The 17,709-nt window shown below is 39.3% G+C and overlaps 2 protein-coding genes across 5 annotated transcripts in view; both read left to right on the top strand.

Moving 5' to 3' along the window:
- The window catches only part of ERCC6 (ERCC excision repair 6, chromatin remodeling factor), a 74,935-nt gene that overhangs the window by 34,398 nt on the left and 22,828 nt on the right, over window positions 1-17,709 (top strand). For all 4 annotated transcript variants that reach the window (XM_070471014.1, XM_070471016.1, XM_070471015.1 and 1 more), the window contains exons 7-8: window positions 1,127-1,285; window positions 8,216-8,351. In XM_070471014.1, coding sequence (XP_070327115.1) covers window positions 1,127-1,285; window positions 8,216-8,351 — 295 coding nt within the window. The remainder of the gene's footprint in view (window positions 1-1,126; window positions 1,286-8,215; window positions 8,352-17,709) is intronic.
- On the top strand, window positions 12,743-13,682 carry LOC110152477 (large ribosomal subunit protein eL6). Its single transcript, XM_020916235.2, is given in 2 exon segments — window positions 12,743-12,857; window positions 12,859-13,682. Coding segments are annotated over 2 exon segments (864 nt in total). The 5' UTR covers window positions 12,743-12,773; the 3' UTR covers window positions 13,639-13,682.

Here is a 17,709-nt window from a genome sequence, read left to right as displayed (position 1 = left end):
AATCCGTGATTTTAGGTAGAGATACCATGTACCAACAAGTAAACATTTGGGTAGTAAAACAACAAAATCGCCTTCTTTTAGGGTAGCCATCTCACTAGCCTTGGTATTTTCTTTGGGAGGGAAAAAAAAATCTTTAGCTTTCATTGTCTTTTAAGTGCTTTTTCCTTTAGATTTTTAAACTTGGCATATAATCTTCTTGCCATTCCGTAGTGTTAAATCTTTCTTTCATTCTCAGAAATGCGTTTTGCTTTTTTCCTTTTTAAACTTCATTTTTAGATTATTGCATTAAACATACCATTGATGGGAAAGGGCAAATACCAACCCTCTTTTCTTTTTAGAGGGGAATGTATTATTTCTGTTTGACCTGTACTTATTTAAAATCAAGCTTAAAATTTATTTAAAATTTTAATAGCTCTGACCTTTGTATCTATGATAAAGTCACTGAATCAAGTTCTACTTTAAAATATTAAAACACCTTTTGTGTTTTTGAGCCTTTAAACTGTTTTTGGTTTTTTTTGCCTCTGCTAGTAATATGACAGACTCATCTGTTATGTACTAATTTTGTGATTAGCCCTATTCTTTAGACTTGTTTATGGCCATAAAATTTAATTTTTCCTATAAAAAGATAATATGATTACCAAGTGACTTTTCAACAGTATATACTGTAAATTGTAGTCTTCTTTGTCTTGCTTTTTTGTGCTGTTCAGATTGGAAAAGTAAATGTTAATGCATCTTTTCATAGAAAAATTATCAGAACTTTATATAACTAAAAAACATTGAGTTTTTTTTCAGGAAGATATTGAATAAAAGATAATAAGTTTATGCTTGTTTACCAGGCTATTTCTAATGTTGAAAAAGAAATGAAATAGTCCCTAATTACCCTATCTATCAGTTTAATTAGAAATGTGTTAATGTTCTGTAAAGAAAAATGTGTGATTTTATGCCTTAGGTAATCAAAAATGTATGACCTTATAAATATAATACTCATGTAAAACACACATCCGGCATGTTTCTCTGACTGGTACTAGAACCTCGCTAAATGATTAATTCATGAGTACTTTCTGTTATGATCTGTATTACCCACCATTTGCCATTTTCTTTTTCTTGTTGGTGTTTGTTGTTGTAGGTACCAGCAGACAGGTGTTAGGTGGCTGTGGGAATTGCACTGCCAGCAGGCAGGAGGGATTCTGGGAGACGAAATGGGATTGGGCAAGACCATCCAGATAATTGCCTTCTTGGCAGGTCTGAGCTACAGCAAGATCAGGACTCGTGGTTCAAATTACAGGCAAGTGCTCCTCTGCAGACTGTCAGTCTGTGGAGCTCAATTAATATTTCATCAGATGTATTGCTGTGGAGGAGGGTCTTGTGAATTATTGATGACATTTCAATTACAATATTCCTTTAATTCTTTTAGTGGGGGACATCAAAGGAAAATTTTTACGAGACAATGGAGCTGTAGGGCAGGAGAAATTAAACATGTAACACTTTTAATGAATTCCAGGCATTGATGCTTCATTTTGCAGATGAGCCCCACTAGATATTTTGGGTCAATACAGTGTCTAAGGTTAGCTTCTACAAATGGATTGTTTACAAACTCAATTATGTTAATATCAATAGTTTACACAATATGGAATTTTAAATTAGATATAATACCTTTAGTTCCATTTATTAAATTTTACATTAAAATATTTGTTCTGGCAGGAGACCAGGTGAGCATTACAGTAAGTACAAAGTCTATTCATGGGGAAAGTTGAATCTTTGGAGGATTTCTTTTATAATCATTACGCGTGCTAGCATTTGTAGATAGTGCTTTTATTTTTTTTAGTGACATGACATACTTGTCTGCTCACTATGCTTTTTCCCTACTCTCCCAGTCTTTAAGAATTTTATATAAATTTGAAAGTCAAAGTCTCAATGATAGAAATATAAAATGATAGAAAACTATTTTTTGGTTGTAATCTTTATTTTCTTTAGGAATTCAAATTATTAAAACTTTAATCTTCTGAAAGAATAAACATTTAAGCTATGCTTGTTCTTTGTGGTAGGACTGAAATAGGCTATCTTGAAATCCAGTGAGCATTTCCATATTTAAGCTATAAGTTGACTTTTTATGTAAATCAGTAATGGTAGATGAATTATGTAAATCAATTAGTGCTAGATGAATTATGTGGAATATTTAATTTTAAACCCATATAATCCAGCAGCTCCTTGGATTCTAATAGGCTTTTCCTAATGAGTAACAGCAAGATATTTACCAGACACTTACGTCGTAGAAACCCCAGGCAGTCACAGGAGGTGATTTGACGACCCCTTTTAAAGAGTGTTGGTGTGCCTGAAGTCAGCCACAGCAGAAAGTGACTGTTTACACTCTGGTTCATCAACAGAGAAATGTTTAGTGGAATGTTGTGTGTGTTGTGGATTAAGTTACTTCAGTCGTGTCCGATTCTTTGCGATCCTATGGACTGTAGCCCACCAGGCTCCTCTGTCCATGGGATTCTCCGGGCAAGAATATTGGACTGGGTCAAATACAAACCATAACGTGTTAAGTAAAGAACTTTTTATTTTAATCTTCAGAGTTTTTTGCTTTGTTTTTATTCCTTACTCTTCTCATTAATTTAGCAGATCAGCACATCCCATGAGCAGTACTTAAAGTTCTAGGATATTTTAGAAATACTTACACAGTTGTAGGAAGGGAAGAATATATTGGGAGATTTTTAAATATTAAATGTTTTGTTGTTACTACAATGAAGTGTTGAAGCAGAGTTTTTTTCTTCCAGTATTGAAATTCTACTACATTTCATGTGAAAACATTCCATCCCAATGGAAAAGTCAAAGTTGAAAATGGACATTTAGTGTTTTCTTACCTAGGTATATCATTAATTTACCATTTGTAAAATGCTTTCTCTGTTCTAAACAAGCTGTTTGGTTGGCTTGCCTCTGCATTTCTCGTTTGTTTTGGTTTGGTTTTGATAACTAGAATGCCTCAAGCTGCCCTAGATAGTTTCTAAGACTATCTTTCTTTCCTTAAATGATTTCTGGGATTTTCTTATTTCCCATCTCTTTTCTTCCCTTCCTTTCCTATTATCATGAAACTTGTGTGGGGTCTAATACGCTGGGCCTGGGAAACCTAAAATCATCCCTGCAGTGTAGTTTTGATCGAAAAATTAAAACACGTTCTCTTGAGTGGTGACAATCCAACTAGGAGTGAACTGTGGGCTAATAATGAGCAGCAGCTGTAATCAATTAACTATCAATGTGCATCTCCTTTTTTCCATAATGAAATAGTGTGGCATGTTGGATTATAGCCCAGATCATCTTTATTAAGATAGTATTGGTAGAAGTGGCTTCCCAGAATGCAGTTATATATCAGCCAAACGACTGGTCTCTGTGAATAGAGGTGTTCAGAGGAGCTTGGTCTCTTCTCTGTGCCTGTACCAGGGCAAACTGTATAACATTTTTCTCACAATTTTATAGCATGTCCTCCTCTGAAATTAGGTGAACTTGGAGTCGTCTTCTAGGTTTATGTCCTAAAGAGAAATAGTCGGATGTACAGTCAAACCAAGTTCTGCATGAGCCAGCATTGCTTCATGGGCTGTGTAAATTTCCTCTGAACTCTTGCAAGCTGTAGATTTTGGGGTTTTTATTTGAATGGTCTTAGTATTGTAATTTTAAGGTCAATGATCCTGAAACCATGGATGTCTCTGGGATACCAAGAAGGAACTTAATGGTAAAAAGAAGTTTTTTATTTTTGTTTCTTAAATGTGTTTTATATGTAATGTCTTTTAAAAAGAAGGAAAAGCATACTTACATGTGGTTAATAAAAATCTATACTGGTTGTTTTCCCAGTTCCTAATGTATTACTATATACTTTTCTCTTTGCCATTCATATTATAATGATAGGCCCCTGAACTTTATGATGGAGAAGAAATAAATGGTTAACCTTTCAAACTTCAGTTAATACTGTGAAGTCTTGGATATCACTTAGGAAATTCCTAATTACAAATAAATGGCCTGAAAAAGTTAGTAAACTTTCAAAGGTAAATATTTTTACTTTGTAATTCCTGATAAGCTCAAGGCTATGACTGGCAGCTTTCTATCCTGCAGGTTGAAATATTTGACCACGGAGGTATTGTTTTGTAAACTTATTAGGTAATCAATGATAATCAAAGATGAAAGAAACTGTAGCCAGTTTGGTAATTGGTACTAATTGCTCTAGTACATTTAGCCCTTTCTTAAGATCATCTCACTGGTATTGAGGATTGGAGAAGGGTGGTACAATTGATGTGATTGTTAATGGATGTGATTGCCCCATCTGTGGTTCCGGAGCAGTCTAGGTCTGCTCCTGGATTCCCACTCTGTGTGAAAACCTCCATAGTTTCCTAAGAGAATGGCAGAAATTGAAGGGCATAATAATGCCAGACAGATGTTAAGCCAGAATAAAATGTTGGCCTTAAATAATATTGTAGCAGTTGACAGCGACCATGTTATAAAAGGAGTATGACCTTTTATATGACCTCAAAATGTTGTATGACCTGCAAAAAACATATGTATGTATTTATGCTTATTTGAAAGTGAGTTTGTTTTTAAACATTTTAGACAGTATGTGCATATTGATAGCTCTCTAATTGCTCTTGGAGGATATAAGAAGTTGCTGTGTTTAATCCTTTTAGGGAGTATTGTCACAGAAGGGGCCAGGGCTGAGCTGTACTCTTCCCAAGGAGTTTGAGGGGACCTGCCCTTGGGGGGACGCTGAGACACTGCTGGGAATTCTTCAGGAGCTGTCAGCTCCTGGCTTCTTGTGATCTGAGCCCATTCTCTGGAGCAGAGGGGCAGGGGTGGTAACTAGCTGAAGGTTGGGAGGATTTAGAAATGGTTGGCGGTATTTTATCACATTGGAGTAAAAGGGTCAGCCTTATTTAGGTTGTAGCTTGTTTTTATACAAAATTACAAAGTATTTTTCAGTTGTGCAGATAATTTTTACTATTTTCAGTGCTGTGTGGTTTAGTTTGCAAAAATTTTGAACTGTAGCAAAAAAAAAAAAAAAAGTCAACCATGATCTCCAACTCAAAAATAATCTCTTTTAATGTTTCAATGTAATTTTCTTTCAACCTTTTAAAAGAAGTTTTCATTAAAAAAGCCAATATTCTTTTATTGCCTTCTGTGATCTAGACATTGAGATCATTTAAAGAAGAAGCTACCCCTGTACTGTGAAGGAGCTTAGGAAGGATGTCCTGCACACACATGCACGTGCACATGCGTGCACACACACACACACACACAAAGGGTGATATATATTATGACAGGGTTAATGTGGGGTCCTAACTAGTGTGGATGCACCAAGGAAGGGTCCTTAACCTACCTGGAGAGAAAGGGACAGGAAGGGAGGAAGTTGAGGGCTGAAGGGCAGGTTGAGGGTGGTTGGAATAAGAGGGAAAGAAGGGACAAGGTGAAGGCTGAGAGGTCAGAGGAGTCTACACTTGGTAAGAAAAGAGTGCTGGCGGGGGGTGGGGGGTGCTGAACTGTGAGGGGCCGGTCAGGATGAGGGCTCTGGAGAGAGGTGATGCTGAAGAGGTGGCCCGACGTCAGATCCTTGTGGTCTCATACAGCAGGGTGAGGTGTTTGGACTGTCTCAAGAATAAGGGACAAACATGAAAAGGCTCTTTTTTTTTTTTTTTTTTTTGAAAAGGCTCTTAAGCAAAGGGATGAGGCATTCTGATTGTGCTTTCTTAAAAAGATGGTGCTAGAAAGTGCAGTATCCTGGGTAAGAGAGGATAGTGGCCAGAAGGGGAGTGTTAACAGTGGAGAGACAGAGTGATCCAGAGAGGAAGTGTATGTGATATGAACTCTATATCGGTTGGATGCGGTGAAGAACAGGAGTGGGCAGAGGCCTGGGTTTCCACTGAGGGTTCCTGGAGAATGGGTGACAGTTCTTTCCATTGGGTTAGGAAACCTCGGAGGGGGAACAGTTCGGGGAAGGATGACGTGTGGTACTGTGGGGACATCTGAGTGGAGAGACTAGCTGGTAGTTGGACATCCAGGCAAATGGTACTTTGGAGCTCAGAAAAGAGACTGGGGCTGGAGACCTAGATTCACGTTACCAGTGTGAACAGAGTGATTGAAACTGAGGGTTAGTGAGATGGTAGCATGGGGAAAGTGTGTGCAGTGGATAGCTTCAGATAGTCAGCATCCTTGTGGGCAGAAATAGGCAGGGGACAGAGCACGACAGTTTAAAAATCGCCAGTGACTGCTGCAGAGTGAGGTAGGCGATGTCGGCTCCAGTGTCCTCTGTCAGTCTCAGCTCCTGGTTGCCTCTGGTGGCTGAGTGTGAGTCTGGTGTTGAAGAGATTCCCGTAGCCAGTTTGACTTTGGCTTGGGTTTCATGTTCTGCGCCGACTGACACCCGTCTCTCAGCAGGACTGAGGGTGGGGTAGTAGAAGCGTTGATGTGGTGGGCGTCTGGGCTCAGACATGGTTCCATGTGGCAGGTAGGAAGGCGGGCAGAAGGGTACTGGTTCAGTCAGGTGCCTGTGGTGTAGTATGGATCAGGATATTTTGACTGCCGGTAAAAAAAATCCTGACTTCAGTTTGGGTTAAATGTTTACATAACATGTGATACATCTAGGAACCTACCAAGGAGGTAGATTGTAGACACAGCGTGATCAGAAGCAGCCCAGTGGTCTCCTCAGGGGCCCAGGTTCTCCTGAGGCCAATTCTTTTTGCGGTCCTAAGATCTCTCTGCACAGTAACTCAACCGCCAGTGGCTGTGGGGCTCTTCTTTCCTTGTTCACATGCAGTAGGAGAGACCGAGAGATGACTCTATCCCTGACCTAGAGCATAAGTGCTTCCTTACCATGAGCCAGCCAGTCTTCCCAGGCCCCTCAGTGGACTGGTGAGCATCTCTAGGGGAATGCTGCGTGCTAACAGGCCGCAGATGAACTGTTTCCGGCGCCTTCCCTCTTTGCCGTAACCAGACAGTGGTCAGAGTCCCATCAAGTACATGTCTGGGAAGGAAGAGGGGACACCTGCACACAGTTGTTCTGTCCGGAAGGAAAAGGGGGAGAGATGGATGTTGACACAATGGCCATGACCAGTTTTCTGGCTCCCTGTGTGTAAATGAATTGGGATGATTCCATACATTATGTGGTTTTTAGAAAGACCTCGAAACATTTCCCAGGTGTTACATATTCTTCAAAGATGATTTTAATGGTTGTATGATATATTCTCTCTTAACAAATCCTAATAGTATTTACTATATACTGTTCTAAGCACTTTATAGTTATTGATTTAATCTTCATATAACTGGCTGTTGTTCCCATTTTAAGATGAGAAACTGAAGTTCCATTACTGTCTGCAGAGCTGGGGTTCAGACCTAGGCAGTGCTCCTAGCTACTTGCCTGTGCAGTAGTAAAGAAATAGGATGGTTTATTTAGCCTGTCTCTTATTTACAGATGTTCAGGTAGCGCCCACTTTTTCTGCAGTACAAAGAACGCTACAGTGTGTATCTTGGTACACGAATGTTTGTCTTGGGATTGTTTGGTCAACATGCGACTCTTGTTATGGCTCTTGCTATGTAACGCTCAGCTGCTTTCCACGAAAACTGTGACGCTTGAACTCCGTTGACTGGGGCTTTCTGGGAGAAATGGTCACTGGTGCTCACCCACTGGTTTTGTATCACATGGAGAAGCGATGTAGTGCAAAAGCAGGCTGCAGCTTTCAGAAGACTGACTTGAGGTGTTACTCCATCTCCTGGTAACCGTGGCACCTTGGGCACACCAGCCTTCAGCAGCCTGAACACTGCAGGGTTCTTAACCTGCTGGCTTCCCGGGGCTGTGAGACTCAGTGAAATCCTGTGGGTGAAAACTATAAAGCTTCAAACTGATTGAATATGTTCTTCTGTTCACCTAGGTGGATATATACTGTATATGCCTTCACTAATCTGAAATAGAAGAGAGAAAAATTTCCTTGTTAGGTAGTTTTTGTTTGATTGAATTTACTGTAGATGATATTTTTAACATATTAGCTGGTGGTTCCTCTTAATACATGCATCCACTCATTGATGAATGAGGTTGTAGGGATTTCACTAGGTGGGTTTATCCTCAGGATTTTCTTTTTTGAGCTGTAAAGTTTTGTTTGTTTCTTTTTTCATGTTTTGGCAGTTAATCATCCGTATACTGTCATTCATGGTTGTCTTTTCCTCTTGGACATTTTGGGTGCAGGTTCGAGGGGTTGGGTCCGACCATAATTGTCTGTCCAACAACGGTGATGCATCAGTGGGTGAAGGAATTTCACACATGGTGGCCTCCATTCAGAGTGGCAATTCTGCACGAAACGGGGTCCTTTACCCACAAAAAGGTAACATTACAATACTTCAATACCTTTTTGCTTATTTTTGTTTTAAAACCTTCAATTTTGCATGATTGTTTTTGCTTTGATCTGTTTATCTCTCAGATGTATGTTCCGATATTTCTTTCATGCATTTATTGTTCGATTCAGTTTAGAACTCTATATTTTCAGAACAGTAATGAATGTAGGCTTTATCATTCTAACAGCCCATGGTGATGACAAGACATGTTCTTGTCCAGTGAAACACAAGCCTGATGCCCTGAGTGGGACCAGAAATCAAGGGCCTTATGCAATAGTTAACTGGCTGGATTTGAGGCATTACTGGCTTTAAACAGCTTTAGGAAAGTAGGTACAAAATGTAATTAGTATTTTAATCAGTAAAGGCATTTGTTAACATGCTTTTAAAATGTGTTTTTAATGAGCAAAAGAACAGCCTGCCATTTTGAGATTTTCGTTATTTGTATTATTGCCTTTTAGTTAATTAAGTTGCTTTTTGTTGTCTGAATCCTTGATTGCCATTTAAGTATAATCACTGTTCTTTGAAGGCGGCATTTCTTCACTTGTTGTTTTAGCCACATCATCAAAAAGGAAGTTTATCATCTGTTCTTCTGTGGGTAGCATAGATAGCTTGTATTATGCTTTTTAAATTCTTATTTCTGTCTATCATCTAGACTGTAAGTTCTGCAGAGTGGAGACTATGCTTCATCATTTTTGTATCCCAAGTGCCCCTATAGCTGAATAGATGACAATTACACATTTTCCCTGGGGTTTGCAGGTTACTCTGTAGATGAGCAGTGGCAGTTTGTTATGAGTTCTTCTCTGTTGATTTTCATAGCTCTTGAGTGAGGTCTTCGTGCCCCCATGAAAGCAGTGCCAGCTGAGAGGGCTGGTGAATGTTTGCCTTGCTGAGTTAAGTACATGTGAGCCACTAAGCTCCAATGTCTTTGTAATTCTGCCAAGACCCCCTTTCCTCCAAATCCCCATTTGTTCATGATCATGAGTAAGCAGAGCTTTTGATAGAAGTGAAACAGGAGTATCTATAATTTGGTAGCTCAGGTTTGGTGAGGTGGAATCTTGCTTTTACTAGCTGTTGTTGAAACCAGCTGACTTTGCCCTGAATTTTAAATGATAAATGGAAAACAAGTGAGTTGAAATAATTAATGAAATGAAGTAAACGCTGCAGTTTTTAAACAGTGTTTTTTTAGCAGTGTTTTTTTTATTTTATGAAAATAAGTTTCAATCATTTTTCTAGTCAAGCTAAATTGTAACTATCTTGTTATCACCCTTGTAAAATATTTTTGATTCCTTTTTTCAATTCTTTGTCTTTTGACATTTCTTAATGCTTTGTATTGCAGAATCCTATACTAGAATTCATTAGTTGATGGCATATTATTATTTTTTTTTCCATTTATTTTTATTAGTTGGAGGCTAATTACTTTACATCACAATAGTTTTTGTCATACATTGAAATGAATTAGCCATGGATTTACATGTATTCCCCATCCCGGTCCCCCCTCCCACCTCCCTCTCCACCCGATCCCTCTGGGTCTTCCCAGTGCACCAGGTCCGAGCACTTGTCTCATGCACCCAACCTGGGCTGGTGATCTGTTTCACCCTAGATAATATACATGTTTCAATGCTGTTCTCTTGATACATCCCACCCTCGCCTTCTCCCAGAGTCCACAAGTCTGTTCTATACATTTGAGTCTCTTTTTCTGTTTTGCATATAGGGTTATCGTTACCATCTTTCTAAAGTCCATATATATGTGTTAGTATACTGTAATGGTCTTTATCTTTCTGGCTTACTTCGCTCTGTATAATGGGCTCCAGTTTCATCCATCTCATTAGAACTGATTCAAATGAATTCTTTTTAATGGCTGAGTAATATTCCATGGTCCAGCAATCCCACTTCTGTGCATTCACACCAAGGAAACCAGATCTGAAAGAGACACGTGCACCCCAATGTTCATCGCAGCACTGTTTATAATAGCCAGAACATGGAAGCAACCCAGATGCCCATCAGCAGACGAATGGATGGCATATCTTTAAAAAGCACATTTTTCACAGGTTCCTCTTTATCCTTTTATGTTCTTCTGTGCCTTTTCTGTTACACTTTCACCATATCATGGCCCTCTTGTATTTCCCACACTTTCACCATATCATGGCCCTCTTGTATTTCCTCTGTTAGCCTGAAAAGCAGCCTTCATGCAAACGAAATACATTGACTAATGAATGGAAATAGCATTGACGTTGTTCAGTGCCTCTGTTGATGAGTCTTGCTTCCTTAACTTGCTTGGAGGGCAAACAAAACCTTAAAGAACAGATTATTCACTTTTTTTTTTTACAGTGATCTGCACCTTCTGAGATGTCTGATTATGCACAGATATGTGCAAACATGTAATTGTTCATAGTTTTTCTAGTACGTAATGGTTTACTGAGTACTTTAATTTGAAAGTTTCTTACTTAACTTTTGAGGAAAAGTAAGGAGGCTTATGTTTTTACCCTGACCCTTAACTCTTTGTACAGCTCCTTTTCTGTTATAAAGTATCTCATATCTCTAAAGATGTAAGCTGTTATGCAAAAGATTGAAAAGGTGGTTTTCTGTATCTTTCAATCCATACTATCTACTTAGAAACACTGTTTATTATTAATATTAGTATCAGTTTGTTACTTGTGATGATAGCATATTGAAAATGTGTTAATTCCTCTGCACAGGCCTTGTTTCCATTTCTGGAAACAAAATTCCTATTTCTGAACATTTCTGAGATCAGAACTCTGGCTCCTGGATTAAAACACTGAGTAGCATCTGATCCCTCTGCTTCTTCCTTTTGTATTTGTTTTGTGTGTACTGATTATTGTTACCACCCATGCACACTTGTTGGCTTACAGGTGTATGTTAAATTGCAACAGAGTTTACTTTTCTTAATCACACTTCAAATATCCTGCAAGTGCTCTTCTGTCCTCTAAGCCAGCATTTGCCGTCTAACTTCCTTTCCATCCTGTAGGCTGAAATTTCTCTTTTCCATGGGGAAGCATTCTGTGCTCACCGGCTGTCCTGTCTAAATAAAATGGCAGCACTCTGGGATAGGGACATTCAGTGCTGGAGAAAATAGGGAAGGGAAGAGAATTTCTCTTTGGGAAGCTTAACAGTGTAATAATGCCAGAATTATTATTCATATTCAGTAGATCATTCTTATTTTTCTAAAGATTTGTTGTAACTGGCAAATGTTAAACTTTGAAAATTTTTAAAGTTTTTCATTTAGAGAATAGATATCAAATGATCAATTTCTAATGGAGCTTATTTATTTTTCTTCCCTAAATTGCCTTTTAGCTTCCCACCTCTCTCATTATGTGATCCTATATTATCTTTGTTAATATTCTCTTTGGTTGACAGCATAATTTTGAGTTATCAAATGCATACTCAGCAACCATGCAAAAAAAAAATATGTGGCCAATATTTTCAATCAAATGATCAAATCAGATAAGAACATTTTCAGGCTCTGAATCTCCTTTAATGGTCAGTTGAAATCTCATTTACTAGGAATCTAGGATTTTCCTTTTCTCATTATGTTTTATGATCCTTTTTTCTAATGGAGAGAAACTTGATACGTAAGTTGATTAATCTTTATTTGTTGAATAACTGTAAGTACAATATCGTAGGTATGTGATGTTATTTGGGTTGCCAAAAATGGATATGATGTTTCTAACTGGCCTTGGAAAACTAACCATTTTCTTGGGGAAAGAAAATACATGAAAAGATAATAAAAGAAGACAGTTTTATAATACTTATCTCATAACTCACAGCAGGTGGTGGCATCTTTAGCACTATGTTGTAAAGTTTATTTAATTATTAAGGACCCTTTTTTCAATTTGTTGGAAGTTGTTTAGTGAGAAATGTCTTGCTTATATTCTGAAAAGTTGTCACTTTAAAGCTCTCTCATCTTTCTCTGCTTTGTAGGCCATGGTAATACTATGGAATAGTTTTGATATTAATAATTCAAAGAGATTCATCATTTTGATCCATTCATGATATTTAGAGCCATAGGATTAGGAAATGGAGCAGTGACGTAAAGATTTAAAGGCATAGATTTTATAATGACCAGGCCAGGGCTTGAATCTTGTATCTGCCATTTTGTAGCTTTGTGACCTGGGGCAAGTTGCTAAGCTTCTCTGAGCCTTGTTTGAACTCCTGAAAATGGGTGGTTTTTTTTTTAGTAATTTTTTGAGAATTTGTTGGGTTCATATGGGTGTACAATAAACTTAGTGTGCTCCCCAGCATATAATGTTTACTCAGGTAATTCCTACTATTGAAAACAAAGAATATGGTAGGCCTCTTCATCTCAGTACTTGAGAAAAGACATTTGATGTTTCTGATTGATTCAATGTAATTATACTTGAGATAGAAAGTTCAGCTCTTTCCCATCTTGCAAGATGGCGGGTGAAAAGGCTGAGAAGCCAGATACTAAGGAGAAAAAACCTGAAGCCAAGAAGAAGGCTGATGCTGTCAACAAGGCTAAAAAAGGTGAAAGTGGTGAAGAAAGTTAAGAAGGGGAAGCCCCACTGCAGTCGAAACCCTGTCCTGGTCAGAGGAATTGGCAGATATTCCCGATCAGCCATGTTCTCCAGAAAGGCCCTGTACAAGAGAAAGTATTCAGCAGCTAAATCCAAGGTCGAAAAGAAAAAGAAGGTTCAGGTCCTTGCTACTGTCACAAAACCAGTTGGTGGAGACAAGAATGGTGGTATCCGAGTGGTCAAACTTCGCAAAATGCCTAGGTATTACCCTACTGAAGATGTGCCTCGGAAACTGTTGAGTCACGGCAAGAAACTGTTCAGTAAGCACGTGAGGAAGCTGCGCACCAGCATCACTCCTGGGACCGTTCTGATCATCCTCACAGGCCGCCACAGAGGCAAGAGGGTCGTTTTCCTGAAGCAGCTGGGCAGTGGCTTGCTACTTGTGACTGGGCCTCTATCCCTCAATCGAGTTCCTCTGCGTAGAACACACCAGAAATTTGTCATTGCCACCTCCACCAAAATTGATATCAGTGGTGTGAAAATCCCAGAAGATCTCACTGACACTTACTTCAAGAAGAAGAAGCTGCGTAAGCCGAGACACCAAGAGGGTGAGATCTTCGACACAGAGAGAGAGAAATACGAGATCACAGAGCAGTGCAAGGTTGATCAGAAAGCTGTGGACTCACAAATTCTGCAAAGAATCAAAGCTGTCCCTCAGCTCCAGGGCTACCTCCGCTCTGTGTTTGCTCTCACAAATGGAATTTACCCTCACAAAGTAGTATAGTATTCTGAACTTCTTGCAAAGAACCTAATTAAATAACTTGTCCATTTAAAAAAAAAAAGAAAGTTCACACTCGCTTTATAAAAAATATTCACAATCCTTCCCATGTAGACCTTTTCCACCTTGTGTCGAGCTACATTGGCTCCAAATGGATACAGTGAAATAGAATATTAAAATTCTTTTTTGGGAAAGGCAGAGTGTGACCAGAGAACAGACCACACCAGGATGCAGCCATCTGGCACGACTGCCATCACATGTTCTTTAAAAAGGCCCATTTTCTGAAACGCTAGCATGAAAAGACTTGGCTTTTTAAAAAGCTGGGAGTCAAGAAAAAACATAACAAAAATAGAAAAGGACTACATGGTCCCTCAAGCATCCTAACTATTTCAGATCCACTCCAAGTACACAAATTATAACATGGAGTGATGTTAGTTCCTATTAACTTTCAAGACTGCATATACACCTGATACAAGACATGATAGATGCTACGCTTGTTCTGTAAGGGATATTGTAAAATTATGTTGCCGGGGCCCTTTTTTTCTTCATTGTCAGCACAAATCCTTGTTTATTAAAGATTTAGCTTGAAGGAAATTTTAATTAATTACAGGTGCAGTAAATTCTGCCTGGGAAGCTGCCGGGCTGTGTTTCCCGTGAATGGCCTTCATGTGCCTGTGCTCCTCTCGGCTCTCCCCGCTGCCTGACAGTGTGATTTATGGCTGTTGTTTTCCACCAGTCCACTGTTTGCCCTCTAGGAGGGATTGGTCTCCTGAGCCCCCATAATAACAGCAGCACTTTCACAGACATCTTTTAATGACAACAGCACTGCATTCAGTAAGTCAGGCTAATTGCAGATGTACCCTATTAATTGCAAAAACTCGGAGAGGTTACATATTTTACAAGCTTTTAATTTGGAAACCGCCCGAGATGATTTGTCTTAAGTGTTTGGATAGAGACCTCCATAATATTCAACAATTCACCATTATTGAAACTCCGGTCTAGGCAGCTACAGAATTCTGAGATGGAATCAGGTGAAAACAGTCTTAGATGTGTTTTTACCCAGTGACTGGTAAGTGGAGGTTATGTTTTCAGCGCAGACGTTCAGCAAATTTCTTACTCTTTTTATAAAAGCATCTTTGATTCTTACTCATCATCATACATCTTTCTGAATATGGTAGAAAATTTGTATTTCCATAGCTATAGCTTAAATCGCACAATTTTCCAAATAAACTTCAGTTCTTAGACATGCCTATGAAGCTAAGCATCACTCTGGTGGTGCATAACTGGGAGGTTTGGCATCCCATTTGTTTAAGTGTGGTAGAGGGGTGTCCAGAATCCAGTTCAGGGTGGTGTTGCTTGGAGTGTAGTGGAATGAAGGTGGTGAGTTGGTGAATTCAGCAGCTAGGAGTTCCGAGGTCGTGAACAAGTAGACCCACATGGGCAGGGTTTGGCTGTGATGCAGTGAACACTTTACAAATGTGAGTGGTAATTTCACTTCTGCTGTATTTCAGGCCCCAAACAGTTGTTTTCCTCTCCCATTTCTCTCTGTGCACACAGCCCCACGCCTGGAACTCAGGGTGCAGGACGTGGCCGTGTGTCCATTCGCTGTTGTCCCTCACCCTGCCTGCTCCGTGGTTTCTAGCAGCCACTGCTCTCCCCGGAGGAGGGGGAGACGGGGACAGAGCTGCGCTGGCTGCCTGCTCAGAATTCCAGTGGAAAACTCAGATGCAGAGGAGCTGTGGCAATCACCTCTGGCTTCTGAAAATCTCAGCACTGGTGGGATGAGTGCACGGTGGAGCGGTGTATCTCTGGACAGCTTGCGTGTCTTCGCTGGACACTCACTGCCATGGGGGACCCGAGGCCATGGATAGCATTGTGGTCAGGGAGAAGTGGGTGGAGTCGAGGCAGTGCATTCATCATAAGGTACCAAAAAAATAGTCAGGAAATGGCTAAATGGGGTGTGGCCTCTGTGCAGTTTTGTGCAGGCACTGAAACTCGTGAATAGGGAGAAGGTACAGCGGTGTCATATTAATGATACAGCTCTCACTTGTCGAACCTTTACTAGTACCAGATATTACAGCTCTTACCTCTGAAGTTTTAGGTGAGCCCCGAGGTGTGTATGATATAAGACAGTTTCTCTCTCTTTTCCTCTTTCAAAATTTTCTTGGTCAGTGTTACACCCTTTATATTCTATTGATTTTAAAAATATTCTAATTCTTGTTTATTAAGATAATGTTTTTGAAGATGTTGAGTTTATAAAATTTATATGATTATGATTATATGAATGATTGTATTAGTTTTCCTAATACTTAGCGATTCTACTCCTGTGATGCCTTACTTGCTTAATATAGTGCTAAATTTTTATTTATAAAGCAATGGATCTCTAGTGAGGGGTACATGTGAATATGTTGCTTCTGTCAGCTTTGAAAACAGAAGTTTTGCTAGTCTTCTTGTTCTGTATTTTGGAGTCATTTAAATCGCAGAATTGATACCTTCACTCATAAAACCCTTGGGTCTAGTAGACTTCCGGTGGGAAAAGTTTGACACTGTTTTCAAGTCCTTAAGTATGGGTCTGATTGGTTTGTCTCATTTTTCTTGGGTCCATTTTGGTAATTTATTTGTTTTTAGTAAGCGTCCTCTGTCAGGTTTCAGATGGCATTAAATTGCACACTGCATTGGCTGGTATTTTGTGCTCACTGCCTCTGTGGTGACTTAACATTTCTCATGTTGCCATGTTAGTCTTTTCTTCAGGCTGACTTTTCAGAGGTCTCTCTTTTGGGGTCTTTTCAAAGAGCTGTTTACATTTTTTCTTTGTCAGTTCTACAAAGTTTTGTCCTTAAGCTTCACTAGTTCTTGGTTTTATCTTACTGTCTCACTGTCCCTTTTTCACCTCTTGCTGTGGCTGCTTGGTTTGATTTCAGCCTCAGTGGGGTGTGAGGAATGAGGACCTTTAAGTGGGCTGAGGCTCTGCTGAGAGTTGTCAGAAGGAGCTCAGTGATGGCGAGCCTCAGATCCTTTGTATCCTAACTTGTAAACTTTCAGTTGCCTTTAGTCTTCCTCTCCCTTCTAATGTTGAATTCTAAGAAGTGTGGCCATGTCTCACAGGTTTTTGTTTGCATTTCCTTGGTATATCTTTAATGGTTCCCATGTACTTAATTCTCACTGCCAGTCTAGGTTTTGGCCATACTCTCCTAGTAGAAAATGTCACTGCTGTCAGCCCACTGTCACATAGCAACCCCAAAATAAATGTTAGGTCTGAAGTTTAGTTTTTTAAGTTTAGTCGCTCAGTCGTGTCTGACTCTTTGTGACCCCATGGACTGTAGCCCACCAGGCTCCTCTCTCCATAGGATTTTTCCAGGCAAGAGTACTGGAGTGGGTTGCCATTTCCTTCTCCAGTTAGGTCTGAAACCACCTGTCTATTTCCTGTTCCTTTCTTTCCCTGACAGTGGTTTGATAGTCCTACAATCTGTTTCTTTTCTGATATTTATGCCGAAGACACATGACTAAACCACCATTATTAGGACTTCCCAGTGTTAAAGAATCTGCGTGCCAAGTAGGAGAACCCAGTTCTATCCCTGGGTTGGGAAGATTTCCTGGAAAAGGAAATTTTCTTGCTTGGGAAATCCTGTGGACGGAGGAGCCTGATGGACTGCAGTCCATGGGGTCACAAAGAGTTGGACATGACTCGGTGACTGAACGGCAGCACCAGCTATTATCAGTAAAGGGGCTTACATTTTTTGCAAATGTACTTCAGCCTGTTTTCTGTCATGGTAAAGAATTAAGCAGTATTCATTACCTATGTACACCCCATTCTAGCCTTGGTAAGGGGTTTTTTTAAGTACACTCTTAGTTTTCTCCAGTTCTTACTCTTGGTTTTTAAACTGGACTTGCAGTAATGAAAAAATAGATTCTTTATATATATATATATATATATATATTTTAGATTTTTTCTTAACAGTTTCATTAGTATTTAAAACAATATTTTAATGTTTAATTACTGTTGTAATAATTTAAGATTGGTAAGTATATTACATGTAATCTTCCCTTAAAAATATTTTCTTTTGTAGTTAACTAAGA

This window comes from Odocoileus virginianus, chromosome 7, assembly GCF_023699985.2.
Source record: "Odocoileus virginianus isolate 20LAN1187 ecotype Illinois chromosome 7, Ovbor_1.2, whole genome shotgun sequence".
NCBI classification, from domain to species: domain Eukaryota; kingdom Metazoa; phylum Chordata; class Mammalia; order Artiodactyla; family Cervidae; genus Odocoileus; species Odocoileus virginianus.
The sequence above is the reverse complement of the archived record's forward strand: the minus strand, read 5'-3'. Positions and strand labels throughout refer to the sequence as shown.